This window comes from Copadichromis virginalis, linkage group LG17, assembly GCF_057382275.1.
Source record: "Copadichromis virginalis isolate Kocher_CV1m ecotype Utaka linkage group LG17, C_Virginalis_male_GT1.1, whole genome shotgun sequence".
Classification (NCBI taxonomy): Eukaryota; Metazoa; Chordata; class Actinopteri; order Cichliformes; family Cichlidae; genus Copadichromis; species Copadichromis virginalis.
Window position 1 is genome coordinate 20,876,968 of NC_140634.1, and position 24,286 is coordinate 20,901,253.

The 24,286-nt window shown below is 43.1% G+C and overlaps 1 protein-coding gene across 2 annotated transcripts in view; it reads left to right on the forward strand.

The window, feature by feature from the left end:
• The first annotated feature begins 1,541 nt into the window (after positions 1-1,541).
• upf2 (UPF2 regulator of nonsense mediated mRNA decay) overlaps positions 1,542-24,286 on the forward strand; it is a 30,168-nt gene continuing 7,423 nt past the window's right edge. For both annotated transcript variants that reach the window (XM_085437027.1, XM_085437026.1), the window contains exons 1-20: positions 1,542-1,616; positions 3,781-3,874; positions 5,972-6,340; positions 7,411-8,190; positions 8,261-8,421; positions 8,514-8,705; positions 8,786-8,935; positions 10,628-10,731; positions 10,823-10,908; positions 11,018-11,126; positions 11,244-11,357; positions 11,660-11,776; positions 11,927-12,316; positions 13,662-13,937; positions 14,112-14,295; positions 15,880-16,034; positions 16,415-16,519; positions 16,623-16,721; positions 17,237-17,401; positions 19,480-19,621. In XM_085437027.1, the coding sequence (XP_085293153.1) occupies positions 5,973-6,340; positions 7,411-8,190; positions 8,261-8,421; positions 8,514-8,705; positions 8,786-8,935; positions 10,628-10,731; positions 10,823-10,908; positions 11,018-11,126; positions 11,244-11,357; positions 11,660-11,776; positions 11,927-12,316; positions 13,662-13,937; positions 14,112-14,295; positions 15,880-16,034; positions 16,415-16,519; positions 16,623-16,721; positions 17,237-17,401; positions 19,480-19,621 (3,697 nt within the window). In that variant the 5' untranslated portion in view covers positions 1,542-1,616; positions 3,781-3,874; position 5,972. The remainder of the gene's footprint in view (positions 1,617-3,780; positions 3,875-5,971; positions 6,341-7,410; positions 8,191-8,260; positions 8,422-8,513; positions 8,706-8,785; positions 8,936-10,627; positions 10,732-10,822; positions 10,909-11,017; positions 11,127-11,243; positions 11,358-11,659; positions 11,777-11,926; positions 12,317-13,661; positions 13,938-14,111; positions 14,296-15,879; positions 16,035-16,414; positions 16,520-16,622; positions 16,722-17,236; positions 17,402-19,479; positions 19,622-24,286) is intronic.

Below are 24,286 nucleotides of genomic sequence, written 5' to 3' on the forward strand. Positions count from 1 at the left end.
ACCGTGCAGGGGCCTGTCCTTCCATGATGGTTCCTCGTCTCCCTCCTCTTTCTTGGGTTTCTGCTGCCTGAGGTTTTCACTGAGCACTCGGTCAGTTGGGGCCATCTTCCCAATGTATTCTTGGATGTTCGTTGTCTCATCCTGGACTGTAGTGCTGACACTCACCAGTCCCCGGCCCCCTTCCTTCCGCTTAGCGTACAGCCTCAGGGTGCTGGACTTGGGATGAAACCCTCCATGCATGGTAAGGAGCTTTCTTGTCTTTATGTCAGTGGCTTCTATCTCCTCCTTTGGCCAGCCTATTACCCCAGCAGGGTACCTGATCACGGGCAGGGCGTACGTGTTGATGGCCCGGATCTTGTTCTTACCATTCAGCTGACTCCTCAGGACTTGCCTGACCCTCTGCAGGTACTTGGTGGTTGCAGCCTTTCTAGCGGCCTCTTCATGGTTCCCATTTGCCTGCGGGATCCCCAGGTACTTGTAACTGTCCTCTATGTCTGCAATGTTGCCTTCTGGTAGTTCAATCCCCTCAGTTCTGACTACCTTCCCTCTCTTTGTTACCATCCGACTACACTTCTCCAGTCCGAACGACATTCCAATGTCATTGCTGTATAGCCTGGTAGTGTGGATCAGTGAATCGATGTCTCGTTCACTCTTGGCATACAGTTTGATGTCATCCATGTACAGGAGGTGGCTGACAACTGCTCCGTTCCGTAGTCGGTATCCGTAGCCAGTCTTGTTAATGATCTCACTGAGGGGGTTCAGGCCTATGCAGAACAGCAGTGGGGGTGGGGGTGATGATATCTCCCCCCCTGACCTGGCGTCCTGACTCCTCCTTGCCGTAGCATTTGTGTTGTACCTCGTCAATCTCTAGCTGTGAGAGCAGTCCCTTCTTTCGAATGTTGGAACACTGAGCTACTAGTTGTTTTGCCGTCATTGTGGATGTTGGGTATCGAAGAATCCATAGGTCCCTCATCCTATTCATGTAGCCCCTTCCGCCGGGGTTACTTGCGTAGTAGCATTCCAACAACGCCCTGTTTTCGTCTCTTGCCCACCGATGCCTTCTTGTTCCAGTAGCCCACTTTTCGTCAGGGTGCCCTGGTTCCTCAACACTTTGACGCGGACCTTGTTGATCCGGGCGACGTCCGAGCCGGCATGCCTTCATATTTATCTGTCTCGCTCATGTCTGCGGTAGGCTCGCTTAGCATAGGGGGTCTAGCCTTAGGACCCTTACTGGATACAGACGCCCCAGGCAGGAATCGAACTTGCGATCCTATATATATAGCTATATATATATATATATATATATATATATATATATACACATACATACATACATACATATGTATATATAGGCTGTATCCCAATTCAGGGTCTGCAGCCTTAAAGGCCGCATTTTAAGGCCGATTACGTCACCGCGACGCGACGAAGGCTGTCCCAATTCGAAGGCTGCTCGAAATGCGGCCCTCAAATGCGTCCTTCATTTCCCTGAATTTTAAGGATGTGGCGGTGTAGACTTAGGGGCCCAACATATCCCAGAATGCATAGCGCGGCGATGGGTGTGGATAATTTTGCCGAAAAAAACGGCGGACGAGGGGCGCTCGAAGAGTAAACTTTAAGTAAGTACTGAATATTATGTCACTTATTTATGTGCAAATGTTTAATAACGAAGAACATGAAAACATTACTGTTGGCCACATGTCGGCAAAGTTATGTGACATTAGTGACGTTTGTACAAACTTGTTTTTAAAGCCTTTACTTTAAAATATACACCATTCAATAGCTGAGCTTAATCTTACAGAGAATGATCAAAGCTTATGTAGAAACAAACAAACAAATGAACAAAAGATTTTCTCCTTCATTTCTGTCAAACAATGCTGTATGTAACGTTTCCAGCTGTTAGTATCATGGTTGCTAGGCAACCTGGGCAGCGCAACGGAGGCTAGACCGTCCCATTTCACAAGCCTCGCATTTCCGGCCTTAGCGGTCTTTAAGAACGCGGCCCTTGTGGACCGTTAAGGCTTTTTTTTTTTTTTTTTTTAGTAATATTAACATACAAACAAAATGCACCATATATTACAGATTCAGAGAATAAACATTCCTTACATATTAACAACTTTCATACATAGGAAAAAGAAAATATAAAGATGGGGTCACATAACTTAACAGATTATTAACTTACTAAATCAAAATCTTCCACAAAGGAAACAAAAAAAGCAGCCTTTTTATTTTTTAACTAAGGTCAAAGATTTAACCAACAGGTTTAAGTCGTTTTTCCAGTAAGCTAGTGTTGGTTTAGTCTTAAGAAAACGACATTTATGTATAAATTGCTTGCACATGATTAATAACATATTAACACCATAATTAGTTTTCTTTTCTTTCAAAAACACTCCAAACATTATCATATTTAAGGTAAATAGGGTAATTTGAATCCCACTGGAATAAAGCCAGGTATGAAAATCCAACCAAAATATTTGTATAAAATTGCACAAAAAGAATAGATGGTCCAAATCCTCCTCTTCTGTTTCACAAAATACACAATTACCCGTTTCTATTTTGAATCTATCACCAAGGAGTCTATTTGTCGGGTAAATTTTGTTCAAGATTTTAAATTGGACTTCTTTCCCTTTAGGAGGGATAGGGAAGGTGATATAATCAGTTCTTATTTTTTCAATTTCTTCCCTTTGGAAATCTTTTAATATGTAATTACGTCTAAGTAAATTTGGAGAATAAAGACTCCTTAATGAAGATCTTAGAAACTTATTATTGCATTTAGCATCACAAAATCGAATGCGATCTATATATAATTGCCTTAACTTGGGGGAGATGTCAGAATATATTATATCATTTACAACTATGTTTTTAAGTGACAATGGAATGGATTTTATAACCCGATTAAATTTACTTTTAGAACATTGGATATTAAACTTTTGGCAAAAATCTTGATGTCCTAGAACATGTCCTTCCTCATCTACAAAATGGGCAATTGCCCAAACACCTTTTGATAACCAATCTTGAATAAAAATAGATTTTCTGTTCATCAGTATATATCTATTGTTCCAAATTGGGCTATTATGTGGAGTGAAATTATGTTTAAATAACATTTTCCAATAAAGAAGGACCTGTTTATGGAATTCAGAGAGTTTAACAGGTAGCTTAGTAATTTCAAAGTCACATTTTAGGAGAAAATCGATACCCCCCAGTGTGTTAAAGACCTTACTTGGTATAAAATCCAAATGGAGTGTGGATTATTTAGGAAGGATTTTAACCATTTAAGTTTCAAAACACCATTCATTATATCAAAATCAATTGCGTTTCCACCGCCTTCAATGTATGGTTTAACCAAATCATCTTTAGATATATATTGGCACTTATTTCTCCAAATAAAATTAAAATTCATGCTATTAATTATTTTAATAACTTTATTTGATATTGATAAAGAGTAAGCTGGATATATAAATCTAGATAAACTATCCATTTTGGTTAATAATATTCTTCCAAAAATTGTGATGTCTCTTTGTAACCACTTATTTAAGATTGTCCTATGGACCGTTAAGGCTGCGTACTTTAAGGCTGCAGACCCTGAATTGGGATACAGCCATTGTCTGACCTGTTAGTAGTCTGGAATGCTGGCTGTTGGGGAGACAATAATTTTAATATATAATACAATATTATTCACGTCTTTGAAGATTAAATTGTTAAGGTAATCGTTTAGAAAGCCCAGAATAAAAATGCTCTCATGTATCGGAGAAAATGTAAGGTAACTTATACATTTTTAATCAGGCATAATTTGGAACTCCAAAACGAGAGGGTCCTGATGCTGTTCACCCGGAAACCAGCACGGATGAACCGATGTTTGTTTTGCTACGGCTAACAGGTAACCCCGCTCATCTTTACATATTATTTAGAAGAAACTAGGCTTCTCTAAACAGGGAGTGCTTGCTGTATGTTTGTAAATTTGCGTTGTAATTACTGTCTGTCAGTTTTGCGCTGTCTAAGCGTTTGTTTGTGCCTGTTTTCGCTAAGTCCATTTGAGCTAAACTCGCTAGCCGTGCTAACACTAGCTCTTTTTTGTTATAAATTTGTTCGTTTGTTTAAAAACGTCGCAGCGTCTGCTGGGCGCTGTGAACGCGGCTTTCTCCTTGTCTTTTAAAGTGAAGCTTCTGCTAAGCTGTTCACACGGAGGAGGCTGACGCAGGTTTGGCGGATAACAGGCGGAGTCTGCGTGGGCGGCTGTCACGCTGACTTTAACATTACAAGTTCAACCCCAAAAGGTTGATTCTGTTGAACGTAGCGTTTACAGTGGAACAGCATTACACGTTTAATGTTAATCTCTTCTTTTTTTAAAACGTGCACGAACCAAACGGCGTTTACACGCGCGGACAGGTGTCAGCTTTAAGGAGCTTCTCGCTTGATTTACCTGCTCACCTGCAGGGCCCGTTCAGCCGTGTTTACGTGGAGTTTCTGTCTGAATGTTTGATTAAACTGAATTATTTTTTTTTATTTTAGGCCCTTATGACATCTCATCACGATGACCCTTCCTCCATTTTGTGTCTGGAGACTTTAGACGTGACTTTTAGATTATATCAATCCTGAATTTGTTTTAATGTGTCAGGTAAACAGGAAATCGTTGGGCTTATCTGTGCGGTTCACACACAGCAGTACAACGATAGTCTGTGTGCATGTTTAATTTTAGTTACTTATTTTTGATTTGTTTCAAAACATCTTCAAAATGAATTGATATAGATGTATCTGTCTGCCCCTTAAATTTTTGTAAATATGTTCTTATGTCTTTTCATGGGCCAACGTTGAAGAAATGACACTTTGATACAATATAAAGAAGTGAGTGTACAGCTTGTACAACAGTGTAAATTTGCTGTCATCTCTAAATAACTCAACCCACACCCATTATTGCCTAAACCGCTGCCAACAAAAGTGAGTAAATGCCTAAATGAAACTGGCCCAATTGATTCATTTATTTTTTTGAATGTTCCGTTGAGCACTGTAACAATCAGAATTATTGTCTGAAGGCCAAAAGAAATGCCCAAAGGATTTATTTTTCCAAGTGGTCCACTTGATTATTATTTATTTATTTTATTTAAATTGTTATTTTTAACTTTTAAGTTTTTACAAACAGAACAGACATGATTTTTCATGTTGTCCCATGGAAAAATATAATAAAATCTTTACAAAAATGTGAGGGGTGTACTTGTGAGATACTGTACATCGTTTCCTCACTTAGTTCACTGCTATTGAGTGTACCTGCAGCCCCACCCACAGTGAGAGTCCAGAGGGGTGTACTCTGAAGTGAGATGAATGGTTTAGTGAGCTGTCTTGAGATTCAAATCATAGGTTTCAGTGTCTCTCTTTTTAGTTGGCTAAATCACCATGGTAACTGATGCTGAACACATCACTGTGTTGGGAGCAGGTTATTATCAGAGTTTCAATTTAAAATGCAGGTGCCATATTTTCATGTATTCTCTTATTTACAGTATGTTATAAGTGCACTATTATCTGCAGATAGATGTTATATGTGCAGCTTATTACCTCAGTAACATCAGGAATGAAACTCAGCTGCAAAGTACAGCACTGTATGTCACAGTGTCAGTGGAATGTGCATGTAAAAAAAAAAAAATTAAAAGTATAAATGTTTTTATACTTGACTGTATTATTCGGTGTAAATGTAACTTGGACCCATATAAGCTGAGTTTGTTTGATCGTAAATGGTTGGTTTGTTGATTTGACGAGTTTGGACAACAAGTTCCATACCCTCCTGAGGGTTTTTTCTTAAATTGGATGGTCGAATAGAATCAAAGGAAATCAGAATATTTAATAACAAAGCTGATAATTAATATTTTAATTTTAATAAGAGGCTGATGGAAATATTTTCAAAAAAGCACAGATTGTTGTATGATTCTTTAACTTATACAGCAGCATCTATTGCCATTAAGCTTTTCTCGTTGTCCTTCCTCAGTATGCCTGCTGAACGCAAGCGCTCAGTAAACATGGATGAGAAAGATGTTTGCACCTTCAGCAACAAGGAAAAGGAGAAGGACAGGGAGGCTGAGAGGAGGCCGGCATCTGCTCGGGACAAGGCCAAAGACGAGGCCAAAATGAGCGGCAAAAAAGACTGCGGCAAGGAGGAGAAGAGGAAGCGGCTGGAGGAAGAAAAGAAAAAGAAGGAGGAGAAGGAGCGGAAGAAGAAAGAGGAGGAAAAACTGAAGGCAGAGGAGGAGCAGAAGAAGAAGGAAGAGGAAGAGAAAAGGCAGCAAGAGGAGCAGGAGAGGAAGCTTAAAGAGGAGGAAGCCAAAAGACAACGTGAGGAGGAGGCTGCCCTCCTCAAGTAAGTCATCTTGATTGTTAAATTCTGAGTTAATAGCGATTTTAGCAATGTTTAAAATGCCATTTAGATCAATTCTACCGCTTACTTAATCTTAGCCACACTTATTGGAGGAAGGTGTGGACACACCAATGTTAACAAATCTGCCAAGCGCAGGGCTGTGGTCTTGGTCCACATCATATAGAAGAACAACATTATCGTCAAAATCCAGCACAAATTTTGGTCAGTGGTTATGCTGAGGCTCATTAGTATATAAGCATAATAAGAGTGGGGAAGGCATACAAAGACTTGTTTTTAAAGTCTGTAGAATAATACACTGCACTAAAATTCACAATAAAATGGAGATTTGGCTACATAAGAGCTGATAAAATGGCGGTTTGACCTACATCTTTATCCCAAGATGAATCTCTGTAGTTTTTCTAATTTAGCATTAATAAATTTGAATTCAAAGATGATCTTTAATGGGATCCTAATGTACTAGAAATACAAAACCTCTCCACATCAGTGCTTCATCTGCTTGTGCACAGTTTAATCTGTTGGGTTTAAAAGCTGTAAATTTGCATGTAATAAATGAACTACACAAAATTTCTAGATTCCCTAAAATGGCTGTAGTTGAGTTCAAATGCAAGCTGATCAGGTGAGTTTATTTGAATATCTCCATGTGGCCTTTGTGTAAAATACTTAATACAGTAACATGTAAAAAATGTGATAAAGCTCAGCCACTTAAACCTTAAGTTAAAAGTTTGTCATACACTGTGTGCAGATGAAAGTTTTCTTTTGTGTCTCCTACTTTTAAAAACCAAGATACAAAAACATGTGTTTTTATGTTTTAAAAGCATGTTGATGTCAGCATGACCTTCATTTAAGAAATAAACATAAGAGGAAGTGATGTGTCTGCTGGTCCAGCGTGTATATGTTTGACTTGACCTTTCGCAGAGCCAGAGTTGATCACCACCATCCATCTGAACCCCTGATGTTAGTCTTAGGGCCACTGTAGCACCCGAAACAACTGCACTGGTTTTACTATCTTTCTTTAATCACGCCTCTTTCTGCGGGTCACCCCATCTCTACAGGGAGAAGGAGGAGGGGCATCAGCTGTACCAGGAGGCATGGGAGCGCCATCAGTGTAGGAAGGAACTGCGCAGCAAGAACCAGAATGCCCAGGAGGGTCGTCCTGAAGAGGCCTTCTTTAGCCGCCTGGACTCGAGCCTTAAAAAGAACACCGCCTTCGTGAAGAAGCTGCGCACGCTGACCGAGCAGCAGCGAGACTCACTCTCCAACGACTTTGCCTCACTCAACCTCAGCAAGTACATCGGTGAGGCTGTGAGCTCTGTTGTGGAAGCGAAGCTGAAGATCTCAGATGTCGGCTGCGCGGTCCATCTGTGCTCGCTCTTCCACCAGAGGTACGCCGAGTTTGCCCCGTTGCTCTTGCAGGCCTGGAAGAAGCACTTTGAAGCCAGGAAGGAGGAGAAGGCACCCAACGTAAGCAAGCTGCGCACAGACCTCCGCTTCATCGCCGAGCTCACCATCGTCGGTCTCTTCACAGACAAAGAGGGTCTCTCGCTCATTTACGAGCAGCTGAAAAACATAATTGGGGCTGACCGCGAGACGCACACCCATGTTTCCGTGGTGATCAGCTTCTGTAAGCACTGCGGGGACGACATTGCTGGGCTGGTGCCCCGCAAGGTGAAACTGGCGGCCGAGAAGTTTGGCTTGGCTTTCCCTCCCAGCGAGATCATCAGCAGTGAGAAGCAGCAGCCCTTCCAGAATCTTCTGCGGGAATACTTCACATCACTCACCAAACACCTGAAGAAGGACCACCGGGAGCTGCAGAACATTGAGAGACAGAACAGGTGAGGTTCAGCTGTTACGGGAAACCACTGCGTGATTGTTTGAGCATACCTAACTTTTTGTCCTCTTCAGGCGGATCTTGCATTCCAAAGGAGAGTTGAGCGAGGACCGACACAAGCAGTACGAGGAATTTGCCACTTCCTACCAGAAGCTGCTGGCCAACACTCAGTCTCTGGCTGATCTGCTGGATGAAAACATGCCCGAGCTGCCTCAGGACAAGACTGTGCAGGAGGGTGTGTGGCCTCACATTTTTTTTTTCTTCCTCATATTATACCCTGTCAATTTTTTGTTAATATCTGATATTATCATGGCTCTGCTGTCACAGAGCACGGCCCCGGGATCGACATCTTCACCCCCGGGAAGCCTGGAGAGTATGACCTGGAAGGAGGGATCTGGGAAGACGAAGACGCTCGTAACTTCTATGAGAACTTGGTGGACTTGAAGGCATTTGTGCCCGCCATCCTCTTTAAGGACAACGAGAAGAGCAGTCAGGGCAAAGAGAAGGAGGATGCCAAAGGTATGTTATAAAACACCCATGCTTACAAAAAAGGAAGAGATTTGTGTACTTTGTTTTGACCGTGCTGCTGTTGGGTTCAGATGGCAGAGAGGGGAAGGATGCGGGCAGCACAACAGAGGAGCTGGAGCTGGAGCTCGAGGCTCTGGACATCACAGATGAACCTCTTGAACTAGAGGGCTCAGACGAGGTGGAAAATGAAGAGCTGGCCAAAAAACTGCTCGATGAACAAGGTAAACAGGATTTTCCAGAAAACAGCTACTGTACTACTTCTATGATGATGTGTTACTGCATGCTCATTGGCTGACAGTGTTTAATCACAAGTTAGCCAATGAAAATACACCGGTTTGTCCTTTAATCTGATTGGACTATAATTTACTAAATGAACAATAGGACTTAAAACTAGCCCATAAACTCATCAGGAAAATGGTTACTGAGGTCAAAGATCAGAGGAGCCAAAGGCTGCTTCATCATAAACGTCTATACAATGGCTGTATCCCAATTCAGCCTTAAAGTACGCAGCCTTAACGGTCCACAAGGGCCGCGTACTTAAAGACCGCTAAGGCCGGAAATGCGAGGCTTGTGAAATGGGACGGTCTAGCCTCCGTTGCGCTGCCCAGGTTGCCTAGCAACCATGATACTAACAGCTGGAAACGTTACATACAGCATTGTTTGACAGAAATGAAGGAGAAAATCTTTTGTTCATTAGTTTGTTTGTTTCTACATGACCTTTGATCATTCTCTGTAAGATTAAGTTCAGCTATTGAATGGTGTATATTTTAAAGTAAGGGCTTTAAAAACAAGTTTGTACAAACGTCACTAATGTCACATAACTTTGCCGACATGTGGCCAACAGTAATGTTTTCATGTTCTTCGTTATTAAACATTTGCACATAAATAAGTGACATAATATTCAGTACTTACTTAAAGTTTACTCTTCGAGCGCCCCTCGTCCGCCGTTTTTTTCGGCAAAATTATCCACACCCATCGCCGCACTATGCATTCTGGGATATGTTGGCCCACTAAGTCTACACCGCCACGTCCTTAAAATTCAGGGAAATGAAGGACGCATTTGAGGGCCGCATTTCGAGCAGCCTTCGAATTGGGACAGCCTTCGTCGCGTCGCGGTGACGTAATCGGCCTTAAAATGCGGCCTTTAAGGCTGCAGACCCTGAATTGGGATACAGCCAGCTTCTTTAACAGCTCGCAGAAGCGCTCTCTGCTGGCCTTTAGAAGAAATGCAGGCTTAAGTCACTCAAGTATTGGCTTTGTTTTTTTGTAGACCACTAGATGGCACCTACTCCATCTTTTATGCAGTCTGTGAGATTTACTGGGTCTTCTGCGAGTAGGTTCTACAGCTTGGAATGTATGAATTTACCTAATGCTTGGGTCAGAAGTGTAACAGTGGACAGAGAGGTGGTTTGGACATGTGCAGAGGAGGGTTGGTGGATATATCAGATAAAGGATGATGAAGATGGAGCTGCAGAGGACAAGAAGGAAAAGAAGCTGCAGAAGGAAAAGAAGATTAGAGAGGAAGGATGGATGTAGTGAAGGAGGACGTACAAGGGTTGGTGTGACAGGAGGATGATGGCAACAGGATGAGATGGGGGCAGTTGATTCACAGAAGCAGCGCTGACTTACAGTTGATTTTGTAATATCTAGGAGGTAAGAAATCTTATGAACTGACTAGTTGCAGTAGTGGCATCCTCTTTTTTTTTTTGTTTCACAAAAAGGAAGACTGCATGGATATAGGACTAAAAATATCTTAATTCAGAGATTAAGAGATGTGGCCTAATACTTTGAGTTTTTAAAATGGTGCAGAAATCCTTGTATAGACAAAACTATGAACAATAAGTGGAACATACACATTGCATTGGTTTCATTTGAACTGCATACAAAGTGAACATTTGTTTCTGTCTGTGCAGAACAAGAGGACGAGGAAGCTAACACGGGGTCTCACCTGAAGCTAATCGTGGATGCTTTCATCCAGCAGCTTCCCAACTGTGTCAACAGAGACCTCATAGACAAGGTGAGGACAGACACACTGATCCAAGGAAAACAATGAGCTTCCAGATGTTGGATAGTTTATAAAGGTTTATGATCTCTGGTGATTCCTACAGGCTGCCATGGACTTCTGCATGAACATGAACACCAAGTCTAACAGGAGGAAGCTTGTCCGTGCTCTCTTCACTGTCCCCAGACAGAGGTAGGTTTCATCTGGTTTGGCATTTACCTTTAATCACCACAAGGGGGTGCTATCATCATGACTGATTGTGTGATTGTGAGCGGTGCACTGAGTCATTCTCCTCTTGCAGGTTGGATCTCCTGCCCTTCTACTCTCGTCTGGTGGCGACGCTGCATCCATGCATGTCAGACGTGGCGGAGGACCTGTGCTCCATGCTGAAGGGAGACTTCAGGTTTCATGTAGGTTCTCTGCTCACTTACATCAGGTTTTAAATAGATTTGTCATACTTTGCTTTTTTCCATCATGTTTGCATTAAAAACACTTGCCAACATTATGAATCGAATCTGTGTTTCTAGATTCGGAAGAAGGATCAGATCAACATCGAGACCAAGAATAAAACCGTCAGATTTATCGGCGAGTTGGCCAAGTTCAAGATGTTCTCGAAGACAGACACACTTCAGTGTCTCAAGGTGGGTGAAAGAAGCCACTGTCTGAGTCACATCAGGCTGTTTGTCTTTAAATCCCTGTACAAGAAAACAAACACTTTTAGCAACATCTCTGCTCATCCAATCAGATCACAAACAAAATGCCACATTAAGATGAAGATGTGAAAAACTAAACTTACTTACCTTCATCCTCACTGTGATAACAAGCACGAAATGCTTCCAGAGCTCACTCTGCTGTGTGCATGCATCAGAATAACAACACAGCCGGCGAGACGACATCCAGCTTAGCTGTTATAGATTTCTGTCCATGTCTCCTCCTCCTCCAGATGCTGCTGTCTGATTTTACGCACCATCACATAGAGATGGCCTGCACACTGCTGGAGACCTGCGGCCGCTTCCTCTTCAGATCCCCCGACTCTCACCTGCGCACCAGTGTCCTGCTGGTCAGTACTGGTCCTCTTCGCTGGGCTTCTGTTCACTTTGAAGCAGATAACTAGAATGTGATATAGAAAAGGACAAAAACAGAGAAAATATTTGAATATAAAGATAAATGAGTGGTTTTTAGCCTGACTTTTGTCCCATGTGTGCTCCAGGAACAAATGATGCGCAAAAAGCAGGCCCAGCACCTTGATGCCCGCTACGTAACCATGGTGGAGAACGCCTACTACTACTGCAACCCGCCGCCCATGGAGAAGACGGTGAAGAAGAAGAGGCCGCCGCTGCAGGAGTACATCTGCAAACTGCTCTATAAGGACCTGTCCAAGGTCACCACAGAGAAGGTGTTGAGGCAGATGCGCAAGCTGCCATGGCAGGACCCCGAGGTGAAGAGCTACCTGATCTGCTGCATGGTCAACATCTGGAACGTGAAGTACAACAGCATCCACTGTGTGGCCAACCTGCTGGCTGGCCTGGTGGCCTACCAGGAGGACGTGGGGATCCACGTGGTGGACGGTGTCCTGGAGGACATCCGGCTCGGCATGGAGGTAAGAAGAAGCAAAATCAAGTCTGAAAACAAGATATGCTTTTGTGTTTCATCCTTAACTGAGCCCTTAGTAGTTTATAGGACTGTAATTTGATTCTCTGATCAGTAATTTCTATATTTATTGCCATTAGGGATGCACTGGCCCAACATTTGGAATGTATTATCAGTCTGACGCTGACCCAAAATGTTTGTTCTGGTATCCATGACAATGAGCAGACTGAATGTGTGCAAAAGGTTTTATTTAACTGCAGACTGTGGAAAGATCAGACCATGGCGAAGCTTGCGTTCTTTTTCTCTCTCGAGCTCGCTTGTTTACTTTCACTCCGGTCACATTCAGTCAGAGATCATATCGAAGAAGCTAGAAGGACGTTGCTCCTTCTTGCTGTCGATATTATTTCTCTTCAGCTTTCTCTTGAGAAATCTAGTCCTTTTTTTCATTTATGCTTCACTAATAAGTGCCAAAGAGCGGGTGTTCTTTATATTCTTGAATGTATTTATTTCCTACATTTTCTTTTCTTTTTTTTCTTTTTTTTTTTTTTTACATGTTGGGAAAACTGTTTCAGTTGGCCCTGATGTTTGCTTACACACACAAAATAAAAAGGATCTCCAGTCGAGTGATAGAAATTATTCATGTTCATGTAAGGCTACAAACTAACTGCAGTTATCTAAAAAAAATACTAAAAACTAAACTAAAGATGTTTTTACTTGCAAAACTAAAAAGTGGAAATTCAAAATGAAAATCTGAGGAGGTTTTTTTTTGGTTTTTTTTTTGGTTTTTTGAGTTGTAATAACTGTTCTGGACGTCTTTAACCTCGCTGTAACTTGAAGCTGCAGATGCTTCGTGTGTCATATATTTGGGACGTTTAGTGCAGGAGAGGTGAGATCAGGAGCATTGAATGGACAGGACGATCAAAAAAACCCCGATGCTATCTGCTTGACTGGCAGCTGATTGAAGCGGACACCTGTGTTGCTGTGTCATTTGTGTCTGCTACGTGTTGCAGGACATGTTGGAATGTTGTCGGACTCCATTTGCTTGGCTGAGGTTGTGATTTTACAAAAAAATAATTGAACACAAACAGTCGTGCCTGTGTCACAGCTGCAAATGCTTACTTGCATATTTTAGAAGCCATGCTTACAATTTGACCCTGATCTGGCCTCCATCTGACCTCAAAACAGTCGAAATTCAAGCATTTTTCCTAGCAACCAGGACGTTGGCGGTCTTGAGCCCTGCAGCAAAAAGCTTTAAGAATTTCCCTCCATTTTCTTTTTCTTCTCCCCTGCAGCATCCTATATTATATTGTTGGACATCTCAATTTAGGATCTCCTCTTCTTCCCTCGCTTCCTAGGTCAACCAGCCCAAGTTCAACCAGCGGCGGATCAGCAGCGCCAAGTTCCTGGGCGAGCTCTACAACTACCGCATGGTGGAGTCGGCCGTCATTTTCCGCACCCTCTTCTCCTTCATCTCCTTCGGCGTGAATCAGGACGGCAGTCCCAGCCCTCTGGACCCCCCAGAGCATTTGTTCCGCATCCGCCTGGTCTGCACCCTGCTTGATACCTGCGGCCAATACTTCGATCGAGGCTCCAGCAAGAGGAAGCTAGACTGTTTCCTCATCTACTTCCAGGCACGTAACCTCCTAAAGTGCCTATACTTTATGTTCGGGAACCCTGATATTTTCTGTAAATCTACTGGGTATAATCACTGTGCCACTGTTTTGAGTTTGACAGACCTGTGAGGTCTGCTCAGGAGGTGTTCTGGTCAGGGGTGAAGTAAGTGAGATGTTGTTGTGTGTCTGCAGCGGTACATATGGTGGAAAAAGAGCCTGGACGTGTGGACCAAGGACCACCCGTTCCCCATCGATATCGACTACATGATCAGCGACACGCTGGAGCTGCTCAGGCCTAAGATGAGGCTCAGCAGTTCCCTGGAGGAGGCCATCAAGCAAGTCAGCGACCTGGAGAGAGAGGTGCTCGTCAAACTAGGTAGGAGGGTGACGCTAAGTAATCATCTTTAATGTGCGTGGAGCATGACGCCGTTGGTGTAGCAGCTGGTGTTGCCGGTTTGGTTGCTCTCCGTTGTCCTGGCAGAGCAGCATTCCCCAGTGTGTGGGAGGGCAAGCGAGCATGCTGTGTCACTCCTCTCTCTGCCTCTGCTTTGTCTGTCGAGCAGGTTTGAATTCATTGTTTAAAATGCCGAATACATGCATTCCCACTCATTACAGAGACTTCAGGAAGGATCTTTTAAAATCAATGACGACTGTTTCAGACTTCCTCTGGACCTCAGTTTAATCTAGCCTGATAACCTTGAGAGATCTGATCTCACCAAAGATGCATTTGTGTGCTGTTGATAAAACATGTGACATGCACTCATTTGTTTTGTTCATTTTGTCTGTTGAGTGTCTGAAATGTGACGATTAAGAGATTTTCTTTCAAGTGCTGTCTGTACACCTCTTCTAGCACTCTCATGTAATTCTTTGTTTTTATATTCATCAGGTCCCAATCAGCCCAAATAGCAAAGAGAAATTAAAAATGTATGCCATGAAAGAGTTCGGGTCTTAGGAGGTTAAGATTCACCACTGAGGTGTAAATAAGCTGCAACCCCTAACACCTCTTTCTCGAACCCCGAAACTACAATCTTTACGACACAGAATCTGAGCTCAGAGACAATACGAATATTCAGGAATGTAAAAACCAAAACACAATCAGGACGATGATATCTGGAGAGGAGGAAGAAGGAAGTGTTTGCGCAGCAGGTGTATCTGACTCTGCGGCCTGATAACAGCGCAGCAACGTGAGCTTTGTTTAACAGTTTCAAGGTGTTGACCTGGAATGTGCTGAGAAAAATGTAAACCACAGCTGCGCCCTCTGAGAGCAGGACACCCTCGCAGATCCTGTACTCAAGTAAAAGTACAGATACATGAGCTGTAAAGTACTCAGTTATTTAGAGTAAAAGTGGGGGGGAAAGTAGTTCCTTGGAGTCGGATTCCTCCAAAGAGGCATTAATGGGAGAGAGATAAGGTTAACAGCTGCTTTGCTAATACGTCCCCATCGGTGTGATTAGCAGCACAAGCCAGAAGTACCTCAAAACTGTATAAAAGTACATGTAATCAGCAGCTTTCCATCACTGTTGTGTTTATGTGTGTAAACCTTTATGCAGGTAGATAAGCAGTAAGCATGTGTTTGTGTGTGGGAATGTAGGAGAGGAGAGTGATTGATGAAGGCCCCTGAAGCTAAACAGTGGAGCTATTGTTACCTTTCATACTTCAACCAGGATCGGACATTCCTCAGTCCTTGAGTCACACAAGACCTGATCTTCCACTCCACGCCACTGCCAGACTTCATTTCTTCGCCGTTACCTTTTCTTGCATAATTATGCTCTGTGACGAGCTTCATAGACACAACAATTTTTCTCTGGAATATTTGTTCTATATATAACTGAGGGCTTTGTTTGAGTAAAGCTGCTCTCCCAGGCTGGGCTGGGCTCGGAGACATTTATGATATAATTTCTCCTGATTGTTTTAGTCTTACGTGTCCTAAAGAGGAATCTTTCCACGTTTTCTTGTGCAGGTCTGGCCATGGAGAAGGACGGCCGCTCCAGTGCCATGAGCGAAGGGGAGGGTCTTGACGAGGAAGATGATGACGGGGACGATGATGAAGAGGGAGGCGCAGAGACCGAAGAGCAGTCAGGCAATGAAAGCGAAATGAACGAACAGGAAGAGGATGTGAGTGTTGACTCCCCCATTCTGGCGTTCTTCCTCAAACAAAATCCATCTTGCAACAGAACAAACTTACAGGAAATGCTAAATATTCAACCCTAGTCTAAAGTCTAAAGTTAACAGTGGCATCTAGCATAGGGTGGTGGAGCCCAGTGCCCAGAAGTGAAACATCTGGTTTCAAAACTCCAAGATGGTGGTCAGGTACCCACCGCAGTATTCTCCTGGTCATTAGGTGAACTAGGATAATACCCCCACATCCAACACGGCCGCACACTCATGCACACCCGGCTGCAGATCAAAAAACCTGAGAGCTGCATGGCAAAAACAGAAATATAGCTATGACTGTTTTTTTTTTGTTTTGTTTTGGGTTTTTTTTTCTCCAACAGGAAGGGTCAGAGAATGAAGAGGAGGAGAGGGAGGAAGAGGAAGAAGAGAACACGGATTACCTGACCGACTCCAACAAGGAGAACGAGACTGACGAGGAGAACAATGTAAGCAATGGGAAATGTCTGTGTATAAATCTAGATTTAATACATTTTGTTGGTTTAAAGATTTGTGCTTTTGCTGATGTTGATTTGCTGCCTGTGTGTGCAGGAGGTGACCATCCGTGGCGGCGGGCTGAAGCACGTGGCATGCGCTGAGGACGAGGACTTCATTCAGGCTCTGGACAAGATGATGCTGGAAAACCTGCAGGTATAGCGTCCTGCCGCCACACTGGCCATGAAGTACTTTTTATGCTGCAAAAGGCTTTACTGACTTAAACGCACATGCGCGTACACACACACACACACACACACACACACACACACACACACATGCACTCTGAATATTTGATTGAATTCTAAAAACATCAAAGAGATGAGTGTAATCATAATAACGACTAAAAACGCATGCACAGTTTCATAACTACATGCAGCGTTTTTCTTTTAACAGCAGATTTGTAGCTTTTGGCCTTTATTACACTGTTTTTCTTAGTCTCTTTTATGTGAACATGCTCACAGCTAGTTTGAAACCCAGGTAGCCTTATGGCATTGGTAGCCATCTTGCTGATGTAAGCCAGATAATGATGGGATATTCTGGACATGATGAATTTGCTCAGTGAAAAGAAGCACTTTACAAACATAAGAAAACATAGAGTAGTACAGGTCTCCTCAGCTTTGATCCAGACCTCGCAGACTGACTCTTCACTGTGTGTTGTGTCACTGCAGCAGCGTAGTGGCGAGGCGGTGAAGGTGCACCAGCTGGATGTTGCCATTCCTCTGCAGCTGAAGAGTCAGCTGAAGAAGGGACAGCCATGCATTAGTGAGGGAGACTCGGACATCTCCGATACCATGCAGTTTGTCATGCTGACTCGCAAAGGCAATAAGCAGCAGGTAAGGTGGCATCTATGTGCCAAGCTATTGCACTTCTTTAAAAATCAGGCTGGTCACAGCAGTTTGTTGCAGGTGAAAAGTCTTTTTTTTTAACCACATTTTGATACCGGGTTCATCTTCTACCCTTCTCGGCCAAAATAATCTTCTAAGGGTTTGTAACTCGATTAGTATGCTACAGTTATTTGGCTGATCTTCTGTGGAATGATCCTGCAGGGTACACTGAGTCCTGCACTTAAGGTTTCTAAAATATTCCACATTAACAGTAGAATTTACACGTAATGGCGATGAATAGTGGAGCGATCAGGTGTGAAAACTGTCTGCACTCTCGCTCCTGCAACTGCAGGTTACAGTAACAATCTCCTTTAGCTGCCACTCACAGAGTGCAGGACTGTAGCTCCTGTAGTTCACAAAAGCAGCCTATGTGTTTGTTAGCTCTGCTAATTTGTTCTCTGCAGGATGAACAATTTTAAAGTTCATCCTGGTTGTTCTTTAAGGAGATGGTGTGCATAAATGAATGCTTAATAATGTTGACTTTGGGGGTGTGTGTGTGTGTGTGTGTGTGTGTGTGTGTGTGTGTGTGTGTGTGTGTACTTTATCTGAGCCAGTTTCAGTGTCTGTCTATTCTAGGGAGGGCATTTCTGCAGGACTGTTGATGTTGCTTCTGTCTGAAGTTGATTCAGCAGCTTTATCATTCAGAGTCATGTTTGCACCCCTGAGGTGGATGTTGGTACACTAATGAGTCTCTTTTTGCTCCGTTTCTGGTCTTCATGTCCTTCTGAGGAAAATTTCCTGCTAAATGCCCCTCTGTGTTCTCTAACTGTGCCCATTATGTATGTAAGGCTTCCTGAGAGAAACAGTTTCAGCACTATAGATGGAAAAAACTGCGTGTATGTCAGCAGGCGTCCTAACACACATACAGAAACACACACGTGTGTGTGTGTGTGTGCGTGCGTGCGTGCGTCCGTTAAGGCCAGCCGCTGCGTGGTGGAATGTGTGGTTTGAGGGCAGAGGCTGGTTGTTGTGCTGCTGGGTGTGTCCAGCACTTTGCCTGTGCACAGAGGTTTCATGCAGCGTTCAGCCTGCTTGAAAAACAGCTGCCAGAAACGCCAACGCACACAGGGCGTCTTTGTCGGTGTGTCTGAGAGATCTGTAGCTCTAGAAATCTCATGCTCAGCCAGTTGAGGGACTGATATCAGTTTTCAGAGAGTAAGAAATTCTGCTGTCAGTCAAACACTATTGTAACTTCACAAGATGAATCACTTTCTGGCCTAAAGAGAACCGCAGAGTACACCCTACAGAAAGACTGTCAGAAGCTTTCTTTCTGCACGCATCTTCGAGCCCTCTACCGTTTTCCATCTGTCTGAAGGTGAAGCTCTGCTTCAGTCGACCGGTCTTTCCTCGATTCTCTCATGCGTCAGGAGAATCCCAGTGAATGGATTTTCATGATACAGTGTGAAGTTAAAATAATTTAAGTTGAGATCTGCCTGTATTCGCGACGTCTGGTGTGAATTCTAGTTTACATACACTTTGCATGTAGTCATGCTACACTGTAATTAATTAATTAATTAGTTAGTTTTAAAAAAAAAAGTTTTTAAAAATGCTATGCTGTAATTACTAGAACCTGACTGAAATACTACTATACTTTATACTTTGAGTCCTGAAACAAACTTTCTCTTTGGGGACAATAAATTGCAAGTTGCCAACAGTACATTGACAGAGCTGAGGGGGGCTGAGCAGCGATGCCTACACAAAAAGACTGAGCTGATATGTCACTATCAACTTCTATCAGATACCGGATAGACATGGAGAGACATCTATCGGTATCTGATGGATGAATACTATTTAAAAAGCACAGGTGAGACCAGAGAAACACCCTTCAGCCAGGTTATTAGTGTTGATGTTGCGTAGTTTATCCACCAGAGGGCACTCTGCAACTTACAAGCTGATCCAAGCATAAATAATTAATCTACGATTTGAGACAAAATGATAACTTTAAACAATGCTGTTGAATTATCGGAATGTGAACTTATAAAAAAATGCCTTTGTCCAGCTAAACTGTCTTTCATTCTCCTGAACAGTATAAGATCCTGAACGTGCCGCTCTCCTCCCACCTGGCGGCGAATCACTTCAACCAGCAGCAGGCCGAGCAGGAGGAGCGCATGAGAATGAAAAAGCTCACTCTGGACATCAACGAGCGGCAGGAGCAGGAGGACTACCAGGGTAACCATGGAAACTGTTTGTTTATTGTTTGTTACCGCATCTGCCCAGGTTACACGAGTGGATCGGCTTCTGTTTCATATCTGATCTGTGAAAGCAAACGGTGACCTTTGACCTGAAATCAGGGTGTGTTGTTTTGCTTACCCAGTGAGTCCTTTGAAGTTCTTTCTCTGTGCAAGGTCACACTGACAAGAAAAAGCTGGTTCATTTCCACCTTAAATCTGCACAGATTATTATAGTTGTGTATTGTCGGGGGGCGTAGTTAAAAGGTGAGTGCATGAGTTTGATTCATTTTTTTTCAAGGTATTAGGTTTTTATTGGCTTCTAATAATTACTCTTGAAATGTAAGAGTCCTGATAAACCTTCACTTTCTGCTGCTGCCGCTTACCTCAGAGGAGCTTTAGTAGTAGGAGGTTTATGGGTTCAGACTGGGCCTTTGCAGGGGGGATGTTTTCAGTAGAGGCAACAAGTATTTAGTATTTATTTATTTATTGTCATTGTCAAGAACAATGAAATTGCGTTTGGGGCTTCCATACAACCCCAAAAAAAAGAAGAAAATAATAAATACCCCTTAAAACCCAAGTGTACATATTTAACCCAGTGTGACTCCAATGCAATAAGACAATCCTTAGCAATAATGTTCGTAGAAATTCAGACAAAGACCTGAGAAACATGACAAAATACAACAATGCAACCCATTCAATATTATTGTACTGTGAGATATGATATCAGATATGATAGTTATCTATTTAAGAAAGAGGGGGGGGGGGCAGGAGGGGGAAGAGAATAAAGATATGATGCACCAATGCAGACCAGTTCATTGCTATTAAGAAGTTGGATATGGTTATTGTCCGTGAGAGGGGGGCAGAGAGTTCAGGAGCCTCACAGCCTGTGGATACAGGCTGTTGGCCAGTCTGGATGTTCTGGCCTGTATAGACCTGTACCTTCTCCCTGAGGGCAGCAGATGGAAAAGGTGGCGCGCAGGGTGATGTTGGTCCCGCAGGATACTGTGCACCCTCCTCAGACAGTCTGTGGTTAAATATAATTTGGCTCTGATTAACCTCTAAGGGAAATGACAACAAATCCATTTGTAGTGATTTAAAGTCAACAAGGACTAAAGAAGCTATGGAGACCAAACTAGGCTTTTTATTTATGCAGTAAATTTGTCATTTAAATGTGAAAGTCTGTGGGTTTGGCTAGTGGCCATCAGCGGAACTGCAGGTTTTGCTACTTGTTGGTTCCACATAGTTCAGTCCTGGACGTTGCTGATTTTATTCCACTAAGGTGCAGTGTATACTAGAGATGGACCGATCCGATATTACGTATCGGTATCGGTCCGATACTGACCTAAATTACTGGATCGGATATCGGAGAAAAATAAAAAATGTAATCCGATCCATTAAATATCACGAAAGCACCTCGCAAAACTTGCAGCACGCCGTAACTCACCTCAGAACGTTAGCAGTCGGAGCAGTATGCATCACGTGATAGAGCAGCTGTGGCATGCCGGACCTGTCGTGGTCTGGATAGCATGTGGAGCTTCACTAGCAACCTGGCATTTCATCTCCGACAAAGTTATCCCCGAGAGAAGTAAAGCAAGTGTGTAAGTCCATCTCTGAATGTTTGTAAAGCATTCCCACGTTAAGCTTAACAAGCGACTGCCTCTCGCTCTCTGGCTGCTACTTCAATCGTGAAACTGCTTAAATGATCAGCTGATCGGCTTTTCTGTCGCGAGTCCGTGTCTCTTGTTTGTTTTTGGCCCACTTTGCACCAGAAAGAGGAAACCAGTGGCTGAACAACAGCAGAACGTTTAAGCTTGATAAGCTGTTGTTAGAATTTATTTAATATTTCTTTCTACACCAGGATCTTTTTCTACGTAGCTGACGCTGGTAACTGTGCAGGGGCGGATCTAACAAAGTTTAGCCAGGGGGGCCGATAGGGCATGAACAGGGAAAAGGGGGCACAAAGACATACTTTTCTTTCTTATTCTCATTTAAAATGTCGAGCTTTTAATAAATAATTATCTGACACCCAAAGTTTTAATTTGATGTAAAATGAATAGAAGTCAATTACTGTATATAGTGACTATTAAGTCTAATATATACCCTAGTAAGCTATAGTACTTTTTACTTTGGGAAGGTACCATCTGTGCAGTCTGCAATTTTGTTGAAGAAAGATGTTGAATCTATTTAATATTTCTTGAAAAATAATTGATTTCTGTGCATTTTTTTTCACACTGCATCAAATTAAGGTTGATTACGTCGATTAAGCATCATGAGGTGGCGCGTGAGGGGTGGTTCCTTATTTTTTATTTATTTATTTTTGTTGTTGCTGGGAGTTGGAACCGTATTAGTTAGGTTGCTTAATATTTACGCTAAGTACTCTTTAAAATACCAGAATAGGGAGGATGGTGTAGGTCTAAGTTTATTAGATTGATCAGTATTGCTGAACTATGAAATATTTTTTTTTGTATACAGGTATAACAGAATAGCTTTAGTGTAGTTGTTGTTTTAAACTTGAGTATGAACTTGCAGACTTGCAAAATGCAGCAAGATATTTTAAAAAACAGTTTTGTTGATTAAAAAACACTATATCGGATTCATATCGGTATCGGCAGATATCCAAATTTATGATATCGGTATCGGTATCGGACATAAAAAAGTGGTATCGTGCCATCTCTAGTGTATACATGTTAAATCTTCACCGTAGTCACATCGTTTTAAATCAACTTGAATGACAATGTTCTGTTGGTGAAACTGCAGGGCAACAAAAAACAACAAAAAACAAATGCCCCTCGCAGGTTGCAGGTAGGCTCAACACAGAAGCTTAAATTAAGCGTAAGGACACTGGACGTGCTTCCTGTTCATGTAAATGGTAAATGGCCTGTATTTGCATAGCGCTTTACTAGTCCCTAAGGACCCCAAAGCGCTTTACACATCCAGTCATCCACCCATTCACACACATGTATTCAGCAGCGGCCTGATAAAAGCCATAATAACTGCTAACACAGGACAAGATCAGTCATCCATGCTCGTAGTGTTTTTTATTAGTCATCAGTTTGTGTCTGCTTGTTTTTGGTTTTTGTCTCCTTGTTGTCATAAACTGTTGAAATGTGAAATATTTTTCATATGTAGACTGTTACGCCCCAGTCTAGGGGTACAGGAACGCAACACAAGTTTGAAAGAATTGCCCCGCCCTGGTCCCCAAAACCATACACAAAGGGAAACCAATTTCTTAGTGAATCGTGATTTATTTTTCTGCACTGCAAAAATGAAGCTCCGGGGTGAACAAAGGCCAAAATAACAAACAAAACAAGCTAAGTCAGGAGGAGGTGTTATCTACAACCCTATGTGAAATCAAATATCAAACAAAAGACAAGCGCTACACCTAACTCCCTAACTGAAATAAACAGGAGAAAACAGTGCAAGGAAAAACAATAAGGCAGCTCACCCCTTCTGTTGCAGTGCTATTTACAAGGCTATTTACAATGAAACTAATGTACACACTATATACAAAACTCCAAAAAAGTCGCACAAAGTCACAGGCACAAAAGTCTCAGGTTTTGGAGGCCAGGGTCAGGTCTGCTGCTGCTGTCAGTGGCTGCCCCGGGACAACTGCTGGTGAGGGATTTGAATGAAGATCACATGGCCAGGGGACCAATCAGCAGCCGTCAGCTCATCCACTCCGGGACCTGCAAAGACTTAAAGGCACAGACAACAACAGCCACCAAAACAGATTATGGACAGGGCCATAACATAGACCATATGTAGACCAAGATGGCGCCGCGGATGGTCGCCCTGGTGCTTCAGTGCGTTACTTTTGTTTTGTTTTTGTGCATTTTCTCTGTGTCTGGGCACTCCTCTGGATACTCGTACACCAGAGAAGAGCTCCTTAACTACAGGACTACAACGCCTGTGGATTTATTTCCAATATTTGTCGCATCTGCGGCAGATTTACTGCTGACTCTGACCAGGAAAGCGAGACGCCAAAAGAGAGGGAAGCGAGCCGGCGCACTCGTGCGTTTGAGGAGACGCGGACTGCGAACTGCTCTTCCTGGGATCTTCCTTTCTAATGTACGCTCACTCGGCAATAAGATTGACGAACTGGCCCTGATGAGAAGCATGAACAGAGACTTTGCCTCCTCCTGTGTCTTATGTTTATGAGTCGTGGCTCAGTGAGAACATCCCAGACTGCGCGCTCAAGCTGGAGGGCTTCCATCTGCTGCGCGCGGACCGGCAGGCCGCTCTCTCCGGTAAGTCCAAAGGTGGAGGTCTCTGCTTCTACATCAATAGTGGCTGGTGCACAGATGTGACAGTGATTGCTCAGCACTGCTCTTCCTCTCTGGAATATCTTTTTATCCACTGCAAACCGTTTTATTCTCCGCGGGAGTTCGCTTCATTCATCCTGGCCGCTGTTTACATCCCGCCAGACGCAGATGCGCAGGCAGCTCAGTGCGCACTCGCGGAGCAGATTCTCCACACGGAGCGGACATTCCCGGACTCTCTCATCATTGCTCTTGGGGACTTTAACAAAGCCAATCTGAGCCATGAGCTTCCAAAATATAAGCAGTATATTAAATGCCCGACCAGAGAGGAGAGGACATTAGACCACTGTTACAGCACGATCAGCGGGGCCTATCGCGCGGTGCCCCGCGCTTCACTCGGACTT